General features: G+C 44.3%; 2 protein-coding genes across 6 annotated transcripts in view; one reads left to right on the top strand and one right to left on the bottom strand.

The window, feature by feature from the left end:
• Nucleotides 1–460: 460 nt before the first annotated feature.
• Nucleotides 461–16615, bottom strand: part of paics (phosphoribosylaminoimidazole carboxylase, phosphoribosylaminoimidazole succinocarboxamide synthetase) — a 17071-nt gene continuing 916 nt past the window's right edge. The window contains exons 2-15 of one of the 3 annotated variants that reach the window (XM_061779606.1): nucleotides 15030–15452; nucleotides 13785–13844; nucleotides 13161–13706; nucleotides 10002–10079; nucleotides 9644–9774; nucleotides 5898–5937; nucleotides 5617–5814; nucleotides 4439–4617; nucleotides 3224–3403; nucleotides 2999–3112; nucleotides 2828–2911; nucleotides 1522–1702; nucleotides 830–988; nucleotides 461–761 (exon numbers count right to left, since the gene is read on the bottom strand). In XM_061779606.1, coding sequence (XP_061635590.1) covers nucleotides 595–761; nucleotides 830–988; nucleotides 1522–1702; nucleotides 2828–2911; nucleotides 2999–3112; nucleotides 3224–3403; nucleotides 4439–4617; nucleotides 5617–5814; nucleotides 5898–5937; nucleotides 9644–9774; nucleotides 10002–10079; nucleotides 13161–13706; nucleotides 13785–13844; nucleotides 15030–15452 — 2540 coding nt within the window. In that variant the 3' untranslated portion in view covers nucleotides 461–594. Of the gene's footprint in view, nucleotides 762–829; nucleotides 989–1521; nucleotides 1703–2827; nucleotides 2912–2998; nucleotides 3113–3223; nucleotides 3404–4438; nucleotides 4618–5616; nucleotides 5815–5897; nucleotides 5938–6055; nucleotides 6139–9643; nucleotides 9775–10001; nucleotides 10080–13160; nucleotides 13707–13784; nucleotides 13845–15029; nucleotides 15453–16615 lie in introns of those variants that run through there. The other 2 variants (XM_061779607.1, XM_061779608.1) reach the window with 2 other exon arrangements.
• The window catches only part of ppat (phosphoribosyl pyrophosphate amidotransferase), a 16924-nt gene continuing 6472 nt past the window's right edge, over nucleotides 6164–16615 (top strand). The window contains exons 1-2 of one of the 3 annotated variants that reach the window (XM_061779614.1): nucleotides 6167–6318; nucleotides 6434–6680. In XM_061779614.1, the coding sequence (XP_061635598.1) occupies nucleotides 6553–6680 (128 nt within the window). In that variant the 5' untranslated portion in view covers nucleotides 6167–6318; nucleotides 6434–6552. Of the gene's footprint in view, nucleotides 6681–10090; nucleotides 10112–16615 lie in introns of those variants that run through there. The other 2 variants (XM_061779613.1, XM_061779615.1) reach the window with 2 other exon arrangements.

Below are 16615 nucleotides of genomic sequence, written 5' to 3'. Positions count from 1 at the left end.
CGTTAGTCTTCCAATACAAAGCGAATGTGGGAAAGTGCGGTCAAAAGTACTTGTTTTAATAGATTAACAGTAGATGACCAGGTTGTAAATTTTTCTGCAGTTGATAAGTGTTTCACATTGTGCACCTTTGCATTTCACATATATTTTTAGTTGTGCAGTATTTCCTCAATTGTCAGTTTGTTTCAGAGTTTTGATAAAATAGTTTCGCAAGCTTGTTTTTACTTTTCAGCTACTTCTACAAAAAGAAAAACGTAGTAGGTCGAACACCTATTTGTTGCCTGAAGAGTTAGCATTAGAAGCAATTTAACGATAAAACAACAACAACAACAACAACAAAGATGCAATAACAGCCATAGATTTGACCGGAAAAATATATTTTGATGCCTCTAGAAACATTTATCGGCGCTGTGGAAGGAACGTTTTCATTTGATTGCACTTCTGTGATAAAAGATCAGAGACATTTGGTTACAAATTTTAACACATTATTTTTAATGGAAATGTTGAAGCACAGATTCATGTTCATTTTTGTATTTTTTTTTTTGCTCAGAAGAGACAAAGCAGCCTGCCAGAGGAGGGATTGATGATGATTTAGTCTCAAAGGCTGCAGGCCTGGAGCTTCTTGTCAGCCACCTTGAGGGCCACCCAGGTGTTGAGCATGGAAGCCCTCAGCTTGCACCACACCAGGTGATTGTTCAGCCCGAAGATCTGAGCCGCAAACTGAGCGGCCGCGTCGGGGGAGAGGACGGTGGCGCAGCCCAGACCTGAGAGACGCAATGAATGAGCGAGCTCTTCAATTGAACTCTTCAAAAAACCCAAAAGCGGGACTCACCGCTCGGCATACGGAGGGAGGACCAAACGTCCTGGGAGCCCCAGTCGGGCGAGACGGGCGGGCAGTTGACGACGGGGTAGGCGGTGTTACCCGACATCACGGGGCCGAGGCCGTTGCTCCGGCCGGCCACCGCCACAAACACCGTGGGGATGCCGTCTCCTGTTCAACAACGGGAACATGAAAGGCCACTTCCTTCTTTTACGACAATACTTGACTATCACGGCAATTTGCAACTGGCGGCCCGGGGGCCAGATCCGCCCCGCCACATCAATCTATGTGGCCCGCGAAAGCGAATCAAAATTGTAATACCATTGAGATATTTGCAAGCATTTTTTCGTTACCAATCCGACTTTGAAAAGGAATGTAATAGTTTTATAGGCTTCTGATTTCAAAACTGGTTACTCATCAATGTGTTGTGTATACGGTATGTAATTAGAGTATATGAGGTAATCTTTCATCTATATGGGTTCACAGTTGTAGCCGCCCTCCGGGGGAAGTCGCGTCATCGCCCTGAGGCGGTTGAGAAAAGCAACAAGCCTACTTTGACTAAGTAAGGAGTAGAAAGTACAGATATTTTTTTGGGACAAATGTACGGAGTCAAATTCAAAAGTTGCCAGAAAAATAAATACTATTTAAGTACAGTAACACATTTTGTTAACTTCCCACCACTGGAGGAACAGGAAGACGCAAACCTTCGTATCCCGCTTTAATGCGCAGCGTCTCATCGGGGCCTTTGTGCGCCGAGGTGACACGCAGCACGCAGGGAATCCCGTAGGAACCGCAGGCCTTCTTAATCTTCTCACAGTGGGCCATGTCCGAGGTGGAGCCCATGAGAACCACCACCCTGCCGCTGGCCTGGGGCTCCAGCAGCAGCTGGGGAGGCGTCATATAAAGCATGTTCAGTGCCACTCAGTAGTTTTAGAACCAGATCATTTCAGAGTAAAAAAGCTCATTTGAAGCAAAGAGCAAAAGCAAATCTCCGAATCAGTTAGCCAATCAGAAGCTTAAAAAAAAAAGCAATTGATGGAAAAGGCAAAGTAACAAAGAAAGAGAAACACTGGAATATATTTGAAAAGCAGGTGGCTCCCCATTGTGTAATTTAAAAAAAAAAAAAAAAAAAAAAAAAACTTAATATGAAGACTATTTTATTTATTAAGACTTTTGGGGGGATAAGCTTTGCATTAAAAAAATATTAAAATTCTTGTTTTGAAACTTTAAATTGGAAATGTATGCTTTATATTAAAATAAATGTATTTTTAATTTGTATTTATTTTTGTTAATTAAATTCAAACATACATGCTTTACATTAAGTATCATTACAAATGTGTTTTTTTTTATTTAAAAAAACTTAATAAGGGATCCATGCTTTGCAATTGAAATTTTTTTTTAACTTTTTTGTCATAAAAGTGTTTAGTTTTAATTGGAGTTGCATGTTTGGCATTAAAAGTATTTTTTTTTTTAAATGAAAATGGATTAAGGGATGCATTTTCAGTTCTTAATTATTATCATTTTCATCAAAAATCTTAAACCTAATAGCATAAATGCCTATGTCATTTTTTACTTTCTGTTACAATATAGAAATAAGATACCAATGTACTTTCTGAAAATTGTTTTTTTGTTTCCTGAAAACATTCAAAAATGACTTGGGCAACTATGCTATTAGGCTAATGAAATAAGAAAAAAAAAAAAAAACATTTGGGGTTTTTGAGGATTTGTTTTTTTTGTTTTTTTTATTTGGAGACGCATGCTTTGCATCGAACTATATGCATTTTCTTCCGCCCCCCCCCCCAATATGCAGCTATGGAATAGGCAGCTTGCATGGCCAAAATGCACTGATAAATGTATTTGTTTATGTGTAAGCAGTTCAGAGTCCACTTGACCCAGTTAAAATTCAATTGTTATGTTTGGAACGTCACCTACAGTACCTCAGTAGATTCAAAAGCACACAAACATCAAAAGCCTCTTCTGATAAGCGAGGATAAAAAGCCTTTGCCGCACCTTGACCCTTTCGGAGACCCACTCAAAGTTTCTCTTCACCATTTGCATGGCCTCCGGGGTCACCTCTTTGAGGTCACGGTACACCTGGAGAAGCGAGCAAAGTCCTCGGCTCACTCACTCCAATAATGATGGCTTGGAAAGATTTCTTCTAAATAAACACAAAGAACTAACCTGCTTATCTTTCTGCTGGCTTCTGTCGCCGGCGGGCCACAGCCTCCACGAGTCGTTGTCGATCACATCGGCCAGAACAATCTCCCGAGTCTTCACGTTGACGCCAAACTCGATCTGGGAGGCAAAAAAAAATTCCAGCCACCCAAAAATCTTTAATAAAACACGCACACACGCGTGCACACCGACACATGCTCAGACGCTCACCCAACGCACGCGCTCACGCACCTTCATGTCGACCAGAGTGCAGTTCTGCGTGGCCCAGGCCTTCTCCAGGATCTCGAAGACGGCCACGGTGCTGCGGTTCATGATGTCCACCTCGCACCGGCCGACGGCGAGGCCGGCCAGGCAGAACTTGGCTTCCAGCACCTGCTCCTCCGACCACTGCGGATCGTTGTTGGCGTCGTCCTGGAAGGGCAAAGCAGGGTTGTTGTTTTTTTTTTTATGTACCTGCGCTATTTTGGGGCAAGACTGCTGCCGGTGACTGATGGACTCGACCCAAACATGGCTGGATTCATGCAAGTGACATTTCAAATCGTATTCACATATCGCAGCGGGCAAATAAAAAGCATGTCCAAATTTGGAGATTTTTTGTTTCTTTTTGAAATCCAAAACATTAACAACAACTGAAAAAAAAGATACCGAATAAATGGAAATACAGTACATTATTTTTCCGGCTACAGTACGAGTTTACACCTATGCCCAACGGAGTCTTTGAGGGAACCTAACATACCGCATTTCAACTGCAGGGAGTCCAAGGCTTTATTTGAAGTAAGACTACAGTTGGTTGTGGTTTCTATTCATTTGGTTACTTAAAACGGTGGAAACCATTTGTTTGGCGTGTATGCGTCTGCTGCATGCGCCACATGCACAGATCCGCTACACGAGTGTCAGTCGGCAGGTTGGCCGCGAGTGAGTATACAATCCTTGTTTTTACCGTCTTTAATTAAGGACGCTTTGTTTAGTTGCCTTTTAAAATTGTGAGATGAATGCTTTACAGAGAAAATATTTTAAAAACTTTTTTGGGGGGTTGAAAGAAGTTTTAACATTTTGTTTTTCTGGCTGACTTTGTTTTGCTTTGCATTGAAACTGTTTTATGTATTATTTTTTCTTTTACCTGAAAGGATAAAAATGGTTATGAAGCGCTGCCTCTTTATCGAGGCTCGCATGTGCTTCGGAGGTCACGCTTGCTTTTTTGGGGACACGGGGATCAACAGCATCCCTGGTCGTCATGGTAACGAAACTCAACAGTAGAGGAGGCGGGGTGAGCAATGGCTTATTTGCATGCGACAAAACTGGGTGTAAAGTGTTCAGTCATTCTTGATCCTTGGGGTATTTTGACAAAAGTATGCCACAGGCATGTTTTTCAGACACCTGGGAACTGTTGATGAATTGTGGGGAGGGGGGCAGGGGGCATCACAAAATGAGGTAGCGTGGACTCACTTTGAAGAACATCTCCATCTTGAGCGGGGAGAAGCGGTAGCCCTCTTTCACGCCCGGGTTCCTCTTCAGGAAGGAGCCGGTGGCCACCCTGCGACACACCCACTCGATGGGAATCATCTCGCAGTGCGCCGCCACAAACGCCGTGTCGGAGTGCTGCCTCACAAAGGCCATCTTGATGCCTTCAAGACGTGGTATGAAACATGGGGAAGTGGGGGGGGGGGAGAATGCGTGTCAAACACTACAATTAGAGGCAAGAGAAGGAGATGACGTTGCGTACGTTCCGCTTGATTACGAGTCACAGGGTGCTCATGTGCAAGATTTGATGGGTCTTATGAGTGGCAGACGGGTTACGGTTACAACATTCATTTAACAATCAGGCTGATGCCACGGCACATGACTGACTACTACATTGCTGTGGACTTTCGACACTGGAAATGTTAAGAGCTAATTATATTCATTTACATGAGATTAGGTTGTCAATATATCGTGTATAATGAAAGAATAATCAATTTAGGTAAAAATGATCAGCTCCAGAAAATGTCAAACATTGTCGCTGTCGTTGTGTTCAAATAAAATTTTGCTTTTTTAAAAAATTTTATTCATTGCATTGTATGAAAGGACGGGTTAGTAAAATACTCAGCTTTTGTATTTAAAAGAAAAGTGCAGTATATATATATATATGTATTTGATTCTATAAATATTAAAATGTTTGAATATAAATTTAATATACAAATAATATAATTATATTTTATATAAAAATTTATACATCAAAATGTGTGTTCAGAATGTTTTTATAATTTAAAAAATATATTGTCTTATAATTCACCTAATAATAATACAATGCAATATTGGATAATGCAAAAAAAATAAAAGTGAGTTTTGGGCATTTTGCAATAAAATGTATAAATAAAATAAAACGTTGGGTGTTTTTGTTTTTTTTTAAATAAAATATTTAATCAAAATAAATATGATAAAAAGTTTAGAATTGATAAAATAATAAAGGTGAGTTGAGAATAAAGTGATAACATTAATAAGTTAACTCACGTTGATGATGAACTAACAATGAACACCATTGTGTGAGTGTAATGCAAGTCGTTTTTGTGGATGTTTTTTTTTTTTATTGTATTTTGTTGTTGTTTTTTTTATAATATATATATATATATATATTTTTTTTTTACCAGATTGCTGCAGCAGTTCAAACACGCAGTTGGTGGTTTTATTAGCGATGGCCGCTTTGCCCTCCATCTGGTCTTTCCTCGCTGCATTCCCGGCGGTGATCTGGTCTTTGGACTGCACCAGAACCAGCCCGGGTTGATCCACGATCTCAAAAATCTGCTTGGTCTTGCCCTCGTTCAGCTTCTGGCCGATGCTCAACTCTGATTACAAAATAAATAGAGACAGAGAAGCCCTGTTAAAAGGTGCGCTTTTTTTTCCCAGAATGGAAAAGATCGTACTTTACCTTGTGTGGTGGCCATGTTTCTCTTCGACACGCCGCAGAACTGTACGACAAATGAAACACAAAAAGCAGCAGTGAGCCACGCAAAAAAAAAGTTGTCAAGCGAGGATGAGAGCCGGAGGCGTGCAGGGAGCACAAGGCGGAAGTTGAGCATTTCTTACGTGCTGTGAGAGCCAATCACGGCACTCCATTCACTCACTTTGGCCAATCAAAAGAGCGAAGTGGCCCAACATGGGCGGGGGGAAGCCCAAACTCTCAACTCTGTTTCTTAAAGAAGAAGAAAAAAAGACCAACTGTTTTGGATTACATGAAGGCAACTTTGCCCATTTTCTTCTCTTTTTTGGAAAAACACAATCGATTCACTCGCTTCACGTGATTTGTTGTCGTACAACACGTCGAAATGCTTGATTCACTTTAAGTTGAAGTAATGGCGCTCGCTTTTAAAAACAATACTGCGAACTTGTCCTTTTTCTTTCTTCGCCTCTGACTGACTTTGTGTCCTTTTTCTTGTGGGTTTTAATCGACCGTGTCGTGTAAAGCAAACACGGCCCTGTTGTGACACGTGCTCGAGAAGCAAGAGTTGAGTGTTGTGCGCATGCGCAGATCGCTCTCTCGGCCACTTTGGCCCACCAGCGGCTAGCGAGAGGCGACAGCCAGGATGGAGTTCGACGAGTCTGGTATCGGGGAGGAGTGCGGGGTGTTTGGGTGCGTGGCGGCCGGAGACTGGCCTACGCAGCTGGAGGTGGCCCAGGTGCTCACCCTGGGACTTGTGGCGTTGCAGCACAGGTAACGTAGACGGTCTCACACTCACACACACACACACACACACACACGCGCGCGCACACACAAGCCGCGACTTGCTTTTAAAGTCACACGAGGCACGTTTACAGACATTTGTAGCTCTTGTTATGCTTACAGGTAAAAAATAAGAAGAAGAAAAAAGCCACAAAATGAACCGTTACGGTGTTATTTGTCCACTCGTTTTTAATCGTGGCGTGTGACAATTGTGTCGCAGAACGTTGGAAGGTGGGAAAAGTTTGTGCCCGAGATGCGTTCAGGGACCGACGCTAGTTTGACATTCATCACATTTTGTCTATTAAAATCAGAGGTGGGAAGAGTAGCCCAAAAAAATAATAATGTGCTCCAGTAAAGAGTACTGTTATTTTAGAGCAGTGGTTGTCATTTTCTATTTCTATTTTTTTTTAACTTTATTTATTTTACACAGAGTAGCACCACCAAAAAATATATATATATCTATCTATATATCTATCTATCTATCTATCTATATATATATATACTAAAATCCACTGGAACATTAGGCACAGTTTGAGCATTAACAATGCACTTTAATATAGGAAAATAAAAACTGTACTTCAGTTATTGCATTTAAAAGTTAAATAAATAAAAATACCTAAATACAAGTTTACAAAGAAACTGTTTTGAAAGATGAAATGCAAATGTATTGTACTAAACAGTTAAATACAACTGAACTGTCTGTGGGCAGTGATTCTTTTGCGTACAACTAGAGGGAACCAGTGTACCACTAATGCTACTAGTACTGCCACAGAAATGAAGACTAGATACACCAGCTTGCTGTAGCAGCCTGGTGAACCGACGTGGCGGCCATGTTGGCAATGTTCCCATCAAAGGCAATGCATGGAGATTGAAATGAAGTCATAATTTGTTCATTTCTCAACCGATTTTCATGGTTTACTTTTTTTTGTCAATGCCAAAGCGTGTGCTATCAAAAAATTTTTTTGTTTAAAAAGCCCCAAAAATATTTGTACCCGTTAAAGGTTATTCCCAGTTCCCTTGTTGAGCTTGTACAGCATTGTGCGCAACCTGTATGCAACACAATGTGTCTAAAATCTTGTTCTTTCGGTTTTCTTGCTGTCCACACACATGGAATGTGTGAACAAGTTTGCCCTTACTAGCTTAGCGTCGCCGTAGGCACACAGCTCAAAAGGGGCGTGTCATAACCAAGTATTCATATCTGCGAGTACCACACTTTGAGAGTCACTGCTTTTCAATAATATGATTCAAGTAAAAGTCCTCCAAATAATTAAGTACTTAGTGGGGAAAAAAACTACTCAAGTACAGAGTAACTGGTGAATTCCTGCACTTTTTTTTAAATCAGAGAATGAATGTCAAATTGACAAAAATATTAAATAGGAATGTGTAAAATCAAGCATTGTCCGACAAAATCACTTCATATTCAATATTCCCATAAGGTGCCTTTGAGACTTACCCACTTCACCCAAAAAAGCTGAGATTTTCCATTGAACTTCATATTAGTTGTACAGTGGTGCTTTGAGATACGAGTTCGTTATGTGACCACGCTCATAACTCAAAATCTTCGTACTTCAAATTATCTTTCCTCATTGAAATGAAGGTAAATGCCATTAATCCGTTCCCGCCTCCCACCCCCAAAAAAACGTTTGTAATTCGTTTATTAATAAGGGAAGTAGCACTCTGGAATATTGTACTTCCTAAAAACACGAAGTAATAATGTAAATAAATGCAATGTAAAAAATTCAAGTTTATTCTTCTTGATTGAATGCTGCAATCCAATTCATTGTGCTGCTCCTTGTGATGTGCCCGCCTTGGCCACCTGAAGGCAGTATAATAGAGTCCTGCAGATACAAATGAAGAAGAATAGTACTTCTACTACTACTACTGCAAGTGACTCAGTAAGATGCCGTGATATTGTCTTTTGTGGAGGATAAAGAATATATGTCTGTTAATAGAGATACTGTATATTATCTTTATACGATCTGTCTTCTCTGGTATCTGTCGTTTGTGTTCAAATATCCCTTACTTAGAGTTCTCTAACCGTGAGTATCGACGCTAACTGTTAGCATGTCAATGGAGTTTTGCAGTTATTTTGTTGTTGTTGTTTTTTTTAATATTAAGCTCAGCAGACTTTCCTAAAACAAAGCTCTATGGTTGTTTTAAATAAACATGTATTTCTCTTAGTAAAATGGCCGTGGCGTCAAGCAGCTCGAAGCCTCTTTTTTGATGAATTGTTCAATATTTGCTCAACTGATCGGCCGAATGGAGGCTCGTATCTGGAAAAACTCCTAAGTCGGGTCGCTCGTATCTCAAGGCACCACTGCAATAAGTAGATGTTATACTGTTAGAAATGTATATTGGTCAAGTGCACACTTTTTTAAAAAATGAACTGCAAGCGAGACAATTTACATGCAAACAGCAAAATACGTGAGCTTGCTGATAGGGTGGACGATGATAAAATGTTCAATATGATTATGAAAATAGAACATACATGATCAAAATGACACGTTTTCAGATATTTTTCTAATAATTGTGTATCAATTCACATTACACACACTGTAGTTAGCAAAGCAGTGTGTTGGAAATGCCAAAATCACGTACATCCAGTGAAAAAATGGGTTAAAATGAAGGAAACACATTGAAGAGACTTATTGTTCTGGTGTGACTGTATGACTCCACCGGCATCCAGTTCTAAATCCCAATAAAACCTCTGAAGAACTTTGTCTCAAAAAGACTTCAAAATGGCCCCTGATGGGTAACGTGCTCCCACCCTTTCCCTTAACTAACCCTATTAAATGTCACCTAACTACTTCACAAGGAACAGTAACGTGATATGCATTTCACACGTGATAGTAAGAGTGTGTAATCGAGTTTAAACCGTATTTCCCGGAGCAGCGGCTCGGCGTGACCTTCCGTTGACGTGAACGTGACACTATAATCCTTATTTTAATAATTACCTGCGTCTCTTGATGTGCATCCTGGTAGGCCATCGAGCACACTGAAAGGACTTCTATTATCGGAACGTGAGTCTGCTCTTCTTTAATGTTCACATTTTCTGCAGTTTTTTTCACTGGCGTCAGGAGATTGTCTGCAGGGGGGAAATACAACAGCATGATTTTTATGAATGCAAAAGGTTTCATTCAGTGGTTGCGTCATGAGTTTGGGCTTTTGTCCACAGTGACAAATGTTCCACTATCCGTACTAATTTCATCAAGAGGCCAATCATGGGACTCGGGGGAGTCGGTGTCTCGGGAATTACAAAGGCTTGTGGCAGTCATGTGAAGTCATTATCTAATCGTTGGACACATTTCGAACCTTCGTCGTCCGCCTTCCTCTTCCTCCCTCGGCCAGTCGACAGAGTGTCGCCGAGGGTCAGGCTGCTTTCACGGGATCCTACAAACGGCATACCATAAAAGATAGAAAAGGTGAAGCACTCGTCTAACTTGCTTAAATGTACAGATTTGGAGCGTTTTATGTGACATAATATGGAAAAGGTACTTTTTAATGTTCGTATAGCGATAGTTGGATCTCTAAATGCTGCCCCACTGTCAGTATTTTTGTAAGTTGCCTATTTTCCCAAACTTTAATACATTTCAATCAGGTTTCATCCTTGGGGTATTTTGACGAAAGCATGTCACATACTTGTTATTAAGACACCTGGGAACTGTTGTGGTAAAATGCATCAAGTGTCTCTTTTTCAAAGTCAGTTGTCCTAATTATTCAATTTTAATTATTACATTAAAATGGACCCGAGCGGTGTTCTGTTATCGGACTTCTGTGGTCATCACGGATTGTCCATACCGAACACCATGTTCAAACATAAGGGTGTCCACACGTGCACTTGGCGCCGGGACACCCCAGGTCGTAGTTCCATGATCGACTCCGTGGTCGTGTCATCGGACTTGCGGCCGCATGTCTCGGACAGTCGGGTGTAGAGAGGGGCGGAGCTGTCAACTGATCACCACCTGGTGGTGAGTTGGCTCCGATGGTGGGGGAAGATGCCGGTCCGACCTGGCAGGCCCAAACGTATTGTGAGGGTCTGCTGGGAACGGCTGGCAGAATCCCCTGTCAGAAGGAGTTTCAACTCCCACCTCCGACAGAACTTTGCTCACGTTCCGGGGGTGGGGCACGTCGATTCCGAGTGGACCGTGTTCCGCGCCTCCATTGCTGAGGCGGCCAACCAGAGCTGTGGCCGTAAGGTGGTTGGTGCCTGTCGTGGCGGCAATCCTCGAACCCGTTGGTGGACACCACTGGTGAGGGATGCCGTCAAGCTGATGAAGTCGGACTTTTTTGGCGTGTGGGACTCCTGAGGCAGCTGATGGGTACCGGCTGGCCAAGCGGAATGCAGCTCTGGTGGTCGCTGAAGCAAAAACCCGGGCATGGGAGGAGTTCGGTGAGGCCATGGAGAAAGACTTCGTGACGGCTTCGAGGAAATTCTGGTCCACCATCCGGCGTCTCAGGAGAGGAAAGCAGTGCACCACCAACACTGTGTATAGTGGGGATGGGGCGCTGCTGACCTCGACTCGGGACGTTGTGAGTCGGTGGGGAGAATACTTCGAAGACCTCCTCAATTCCACTGACACGCCTTCCCATGAGGAAGAAGAGTCTGGGTTCTCTGAGGCGGGTTCTCCTATCTCTGGGGTTGAGGTCACCGAGGTGGTTAAAAAGCTCCTCGGTGGCAAGGCTCTGGGGTGGATGAGATCCGCCCGGAGTTCCTCAAGGCTCTGGATGTTGTGGGGCTGTCCTGGTTGGCACGCCTTTGCAACATCGCGTGGACATCGTGGAACAGTGCCTCAGGATTGGCAGACTGGGGTGGTGGTCCCCCTTTTTAAGAAGGGGGACCGGACGGTGTGTTCCAACTACAGGGGGATCACATTCCTCAGCCTCCCTGGTATGGTCTATTCAGGGGTGCTGGCGAGGAGAGTCAGTCGCGAAGTCTAATCTCAGATTCAGGAGGAGCAGTGTGGTTTACGTCCGGGCCGTGGAACAGTGGACCAGCTCTTCACCCTCGGCAGGGTCCTCGAGGGTGCATGGGAGTTCGCCCAACCGGTCTACATGTGTTTTGTGGACTTGGAGAAGGCGTTCGATCGTGTCCCTCGGGGAGTCCTGTGGGGAGGGCTTCGGGAGTATGGGGTACCGAACCGCCTGATACGGGCTGTTCGGTCCCTGTACGACCAGAGTCAGACTTTGGTCCGCATATCCGCCAGTAAGTTGGACTCGTTCCCGGTGAGGGTTGGACTCCGCCAAGGCTGCCCTTTGTCACCGATTCTGTTCATAACTTTTATGGACTGAATTTCAAGGCGCAGCCGAGGCGTCGCAGGGGTCTGGTTTGCTGGCCTCAGTCTTGCATCTCTGCTTCTTGCAGATGATGTGGTTCTGTTGGCCGTGATCTCCAACTCTCACTGGAGCGGTTCGGAGCCAAGTGTGATGACTGGGATGAGCATCACACCTCCAAATCTGAGACCATGGTCCTCAGTCGGAACAGGGTGGCGTGCCCTCTCCAGGTCGGGGATGAGATCCTGCCCCAAGTGGAGGAGTTCAAGTATCTTGGGGTCTTGTTCACGAGTGAGGGAAGAATGGAACGGGAGATCGACAGGCGGATCGGTGCAGCGTCTGCAGTGATGCGGACTTTGTATCAGTCTGTTGTGGTAAAGAAGGAGCTAAGCCGAAAGCCGAAGCTCTCGATTTACCGGTCGATCTACGTTCCTACCCTCACCTATGGTCACGAACTGTGGGCCGTGACCGAAAGAACAAGATCCCGGATACAAGCAGCCAAAATGAGTTTCCTCCGCAGGGTGTCCGGGCTCTCCCTTAGAGAGAGGGTGAGAAGCTCGGTCATCCGGGATGGGCTCAGAGTAGAACTGCTGCTCCTCCACATCGAGAGCAGCCAGATGAGGTGGCTGGGGGATCTGATTCGGATGCCTCCCGGACGCCTCCCCGGTGAGGTGTTCCGGGCACGTCCCACCGGGGACGACCCAGGTCACGCTGGAGGGACGATGTCTTTCGGCAGGCTTGGGAACGCCTCGGGAAGAGCTGAAGTGGCTGGGGAGAGGGAAGTCTGGGCGTCCCTGCTAAAGCTACTGCCCCCGCGACCCGACCTCAGATAAGCGGTAGAAAATGGATGGATGGTTGGACATTAAAATGTCAGAAATGAGCAACAGGAAATTCCTAGCGATGCCAGCATTACATTTGTTATTCAATTCAATTAATAACTGGATTTGCTGCTTAATAATCACATTCGGTACTCAAGTTTCCATACAACATAAGGATTTAGAAATGGGTTCCCTGCCAATACTGCAATAAGGAAAAAAGTTTTTAAATTAATTTAATAATAAAAAAAATAAATAAAAAAGTAATTCAATAAAAATAGAGTCAAATTAGTGGTAAAAATAAAATGCCTAAATAAATTGATCGTAAAAATAAGATAACTGAATGATTACAAATAGGAAACAAATAAATGAAGTAAAAGTGTACCTAATGAAGTGTCCTGTGGGTGCCACTGGTCCAAGTGGTGACTGCTTCCCGTTTCCATCGCTCGTTGTTCTTGCGGCATCACTGCGAGACGCATCGACGAAATCGACTCTGAGCGGCACGTTCTTTCCTCCGCCTCCGAATGGGCGTCGCCCGCCAGCATCCCAATTCGGCGCAAGTCGACGCGGTGGTCCGTGTGCGAGCCCCTTGCCCTGCGATTCATGATGGCGTCCACTTCGCCGTAATATCTCATGAGCCGCTTCGGGTCGGCGTCGTCCGTCTTGCCCTTCTGGAGCGAGCGGTAGAGGTACTTGAGGTTCTTGTACTTGGTGTGGCACTGCTTCCAGTCGCGCTCGATGCCCTGCTGCATCAGCCGGTTGGAGATCTGCGTGAAGACGTCCCGCTTTCTGGTGGAGCTCTCCAGCTGGCGCCGCACCCGCTCGTCGGACCACACCTGAATCAGCGCTCGCACCTCCTGGTCGCTCCAGTTCCGACCCGTGTCCGACACGGTGACCACTTGGAGCTGGTCCACGGCGGACGGCTCCGCCCCTGTTGAATTGACGTCGGAAGGGAAGAAACTAAGTAAGCAAAGGGAGCGTGATGTTCGGAAGACATTTGGCGTCTTACCTGTTCCTCTCAGTTTTGACTCCATATCCCCGTTCATGTCATAATGGTCGCTGTTATCATCTGTCGGCGCAGTAAAGCAACACTAAATTGTACAGGAAATGTTGGAAGTCACATTTGAACATTGCAGTCAGTGTAAGATAAGGTTAACCACACTTAGTAGTAAAAGAACTCATTCGGTACCGAGTTCCAACAGGGAGCATATGACTTAACGAGGGCGTGTGACTGCCTTGCGCTCGAGCACATCTGTTCAGAATCTTTCAATTGTGATGTCACAATTTGGCAAATTTACATAATACTGTGCACAAGCAGAGTTTCTCCGGCCACGACTTGGTAAATCCTCATTTCAAGCCAAAAGCTAAGCAGATTTGTGATTTCCGTGGCCACTGAATGCGGCACGCGCCTAGATCCGCAACACTTCAGAAGAAGATTTACCTTTATTGTCATAAACATGCATGCATGCACATGAAATTTGTTCTCTGCATTTTACCCATCACAGTGAACACATCCGCATGCTGACAAGTGTAATTGGGCGGCTTGGTGAGAAGCGCTGCACCCACGAGTGAAAACACAATCAATGCCTGACTGTCTCTATTGGGGCTCATTTGCACTTCGCAGTTTGCGCTCGGTCTTTTTTCCACAATTTCAGCAACAGGCTCGTGGCAGTATGTCAAACTTGTTTACCCATTCGAAATGCCGTCACGCCAATGTGAATATGAGCGCAGCATGTAAAAAAAAAAAATAAAAAATGTAAATAGCGCAAGGCTAACACAAATTTCGTCTGACTCTCCCGCGGTCTTCAGATGTGGCCAAGCAATAACAAATTCCACTGTGTTCAAAAAAAATTTTGAAACCGTTACTGTCTTGTGATTCGTGTTATGGCCGAGCTGTGATATTGAAACCAAAACCGTGATCTCTTGCCGCTAAAACCCTAGTTATGAGCGGAACGTAAAAACAACAAAACAGTATTGATGCATTTAAAAAAGAAAACACTTTTTAAGCCATAAATATAAAGAAATCAATGGAAAAACTGTAAGAACAGTTGTAGCTGAGTGTGATTGATTGATGTATTCTTACATACAAGCCACAAAAACTGTGACTAACTATCAAAGAATAATTTCGTGAACCGATGTCTCTTGCGATTTGCTGAAGTCTCGACTTCATATGACACGTCTCGCATGACGCTGGTTTTCCCGGAATATTGGCGCAATTCCGACTTGTACGACCTCCTCTTCGAATCGTACTCACAGTTGTCTATCTCGATGACGACCTCACTTTCTGAAGCGGCCCCGTCATACAACCTCCTCTTCATCCCCAGAGAGCCCTCCTCCAGGCCACGGTCCAGCAGGATGGCCTCCACCTCGTGGAAAAACTTCATGTACTTCCCCGGGCTGCTGCGGCCGCCGCGGGCCGCGTGGGTGCTCTTGGCCATCTTGTAGTCGTACTTGAGGTTCTTGTATTTGGTGCGGCACTGTTTCCAGTGGCGCACCACGCCGAAGGTGTGCTGCATCTGGCTGGATATCTCCTGGAAGATGTACTTGTTGTGTAGCGTGCTCTTCAGGCTTTCCCGGACGCGCCGGTCGGCCCAGATGCACAGCAGCGCTCGCACCTCGTCGTCCGTCCAGTGGCGGCCTTCCTCCACCCCAGGTAGCCCCTGGTGAACCTGGACTCCTGTTTTTTCATGTGAAATTTCAGATCAGACCTGGGCAAAATATGGCCCGAAGGCCACACCCAGGCTGTCCGCAATCTCTGACTGGCTCTTGCAAAGTCAAAAACAAAACCTAAGATACAGTGAAAGACTTCATCTGAGGAAATAAGTTCCATACCCACCTGCAAATAGGTGAAAATCTGCGCTATAAAGAAACCATTTCTTTGTAGTTTTACCTCTCCCACATGCTTTAAACTTATTAAAACACAATTTCTATACACATTGCAAATGTATTTGAACATAATTTCCAAGCATTAACTATAGAAAATACGATACGATACTGTATTGTAGTATCTGTGTTGCCTTTAAGAGGCGGGGCCTGGCGAGGTGACGTGTGACCAAAGTGGTGGTTTGCCAGTTGGCTCACGCTACGGCGAGTCTGGGCATTTAATAATTTTCCCACATGCAAGGGCATTACAATAAGCATACTATAACAACCATAAAAATGTCCGCAATATCGCTGGGACTTTGCGATAGACAGGGAGAGGTGTTGCACAAAAACAATACACGACATTGCGAGGACACGGCTGAGACACTGTACAGACTTTTATTTTGATTTCTACGCGTGCAAGGGGGGTACAAGCAAGCAAAAGCAATGACTTCATTGACTCTATATTCAGCAACCTTTCCTCCCACTCTAGCGACTATTTTTCCAAAAATGTAACTAGCGACAATGCCAACAGCGTTCCTCATGTTAGCAACATTCTTATTAAGAGTGGGATTTGCACTGATAACGAACTTGGAACGGCGAGCTGAGTTTTTGGTGCTCATAATGTCAGCAGACTCAATATACAAAACTGGGTGCCAACTGTTTGAAGATTTGAATTGCTGAAAATGGGCAAAGACTGTGAACTATGTCGTACTGAATTGTGGAGCTGTAGCCTTAAACTAGCAAAGGCCTACATCCCCCAAAATGCCACAATTTACAGAACAGGCCAGTGTTGCTATTTCAGTTCCCAAGTGTTATGTATTGTGTGTTATTCGGGCTACCGTAATCTGTTAGAACGCAAAGCACTGTGGGTACATATCTTAGCGGCAAGCATGTGCTCAAATGTCATCTCGTGCGAGCCTCGTGCTGAATGGCGTGTGCCGCCGTGTTTAATACACCGCTAACGTTCCCTGAAGT

The sequence above is a fragment of the Phyllopteryx taeniolatus genome, chromosome 7 (assembly GCF_024500385.1).
Source record: "Phyllopteryx taeniolatus isolate TA_2022b chromosome 7, UOR_Ptae_1.2, whole genome shotgun sequence".
NCBI lineage: Eukaryota > Metazoa > Chordata > Actinopteri > Syngnathiformes > Syngnathidae > Phyllopteryx > Phyllopteryx taeniolatus.
Note: the sequence above shows the minus strand (reverse complement) of the source record. Positions and strands in the feature narration are given on the sequence as shown.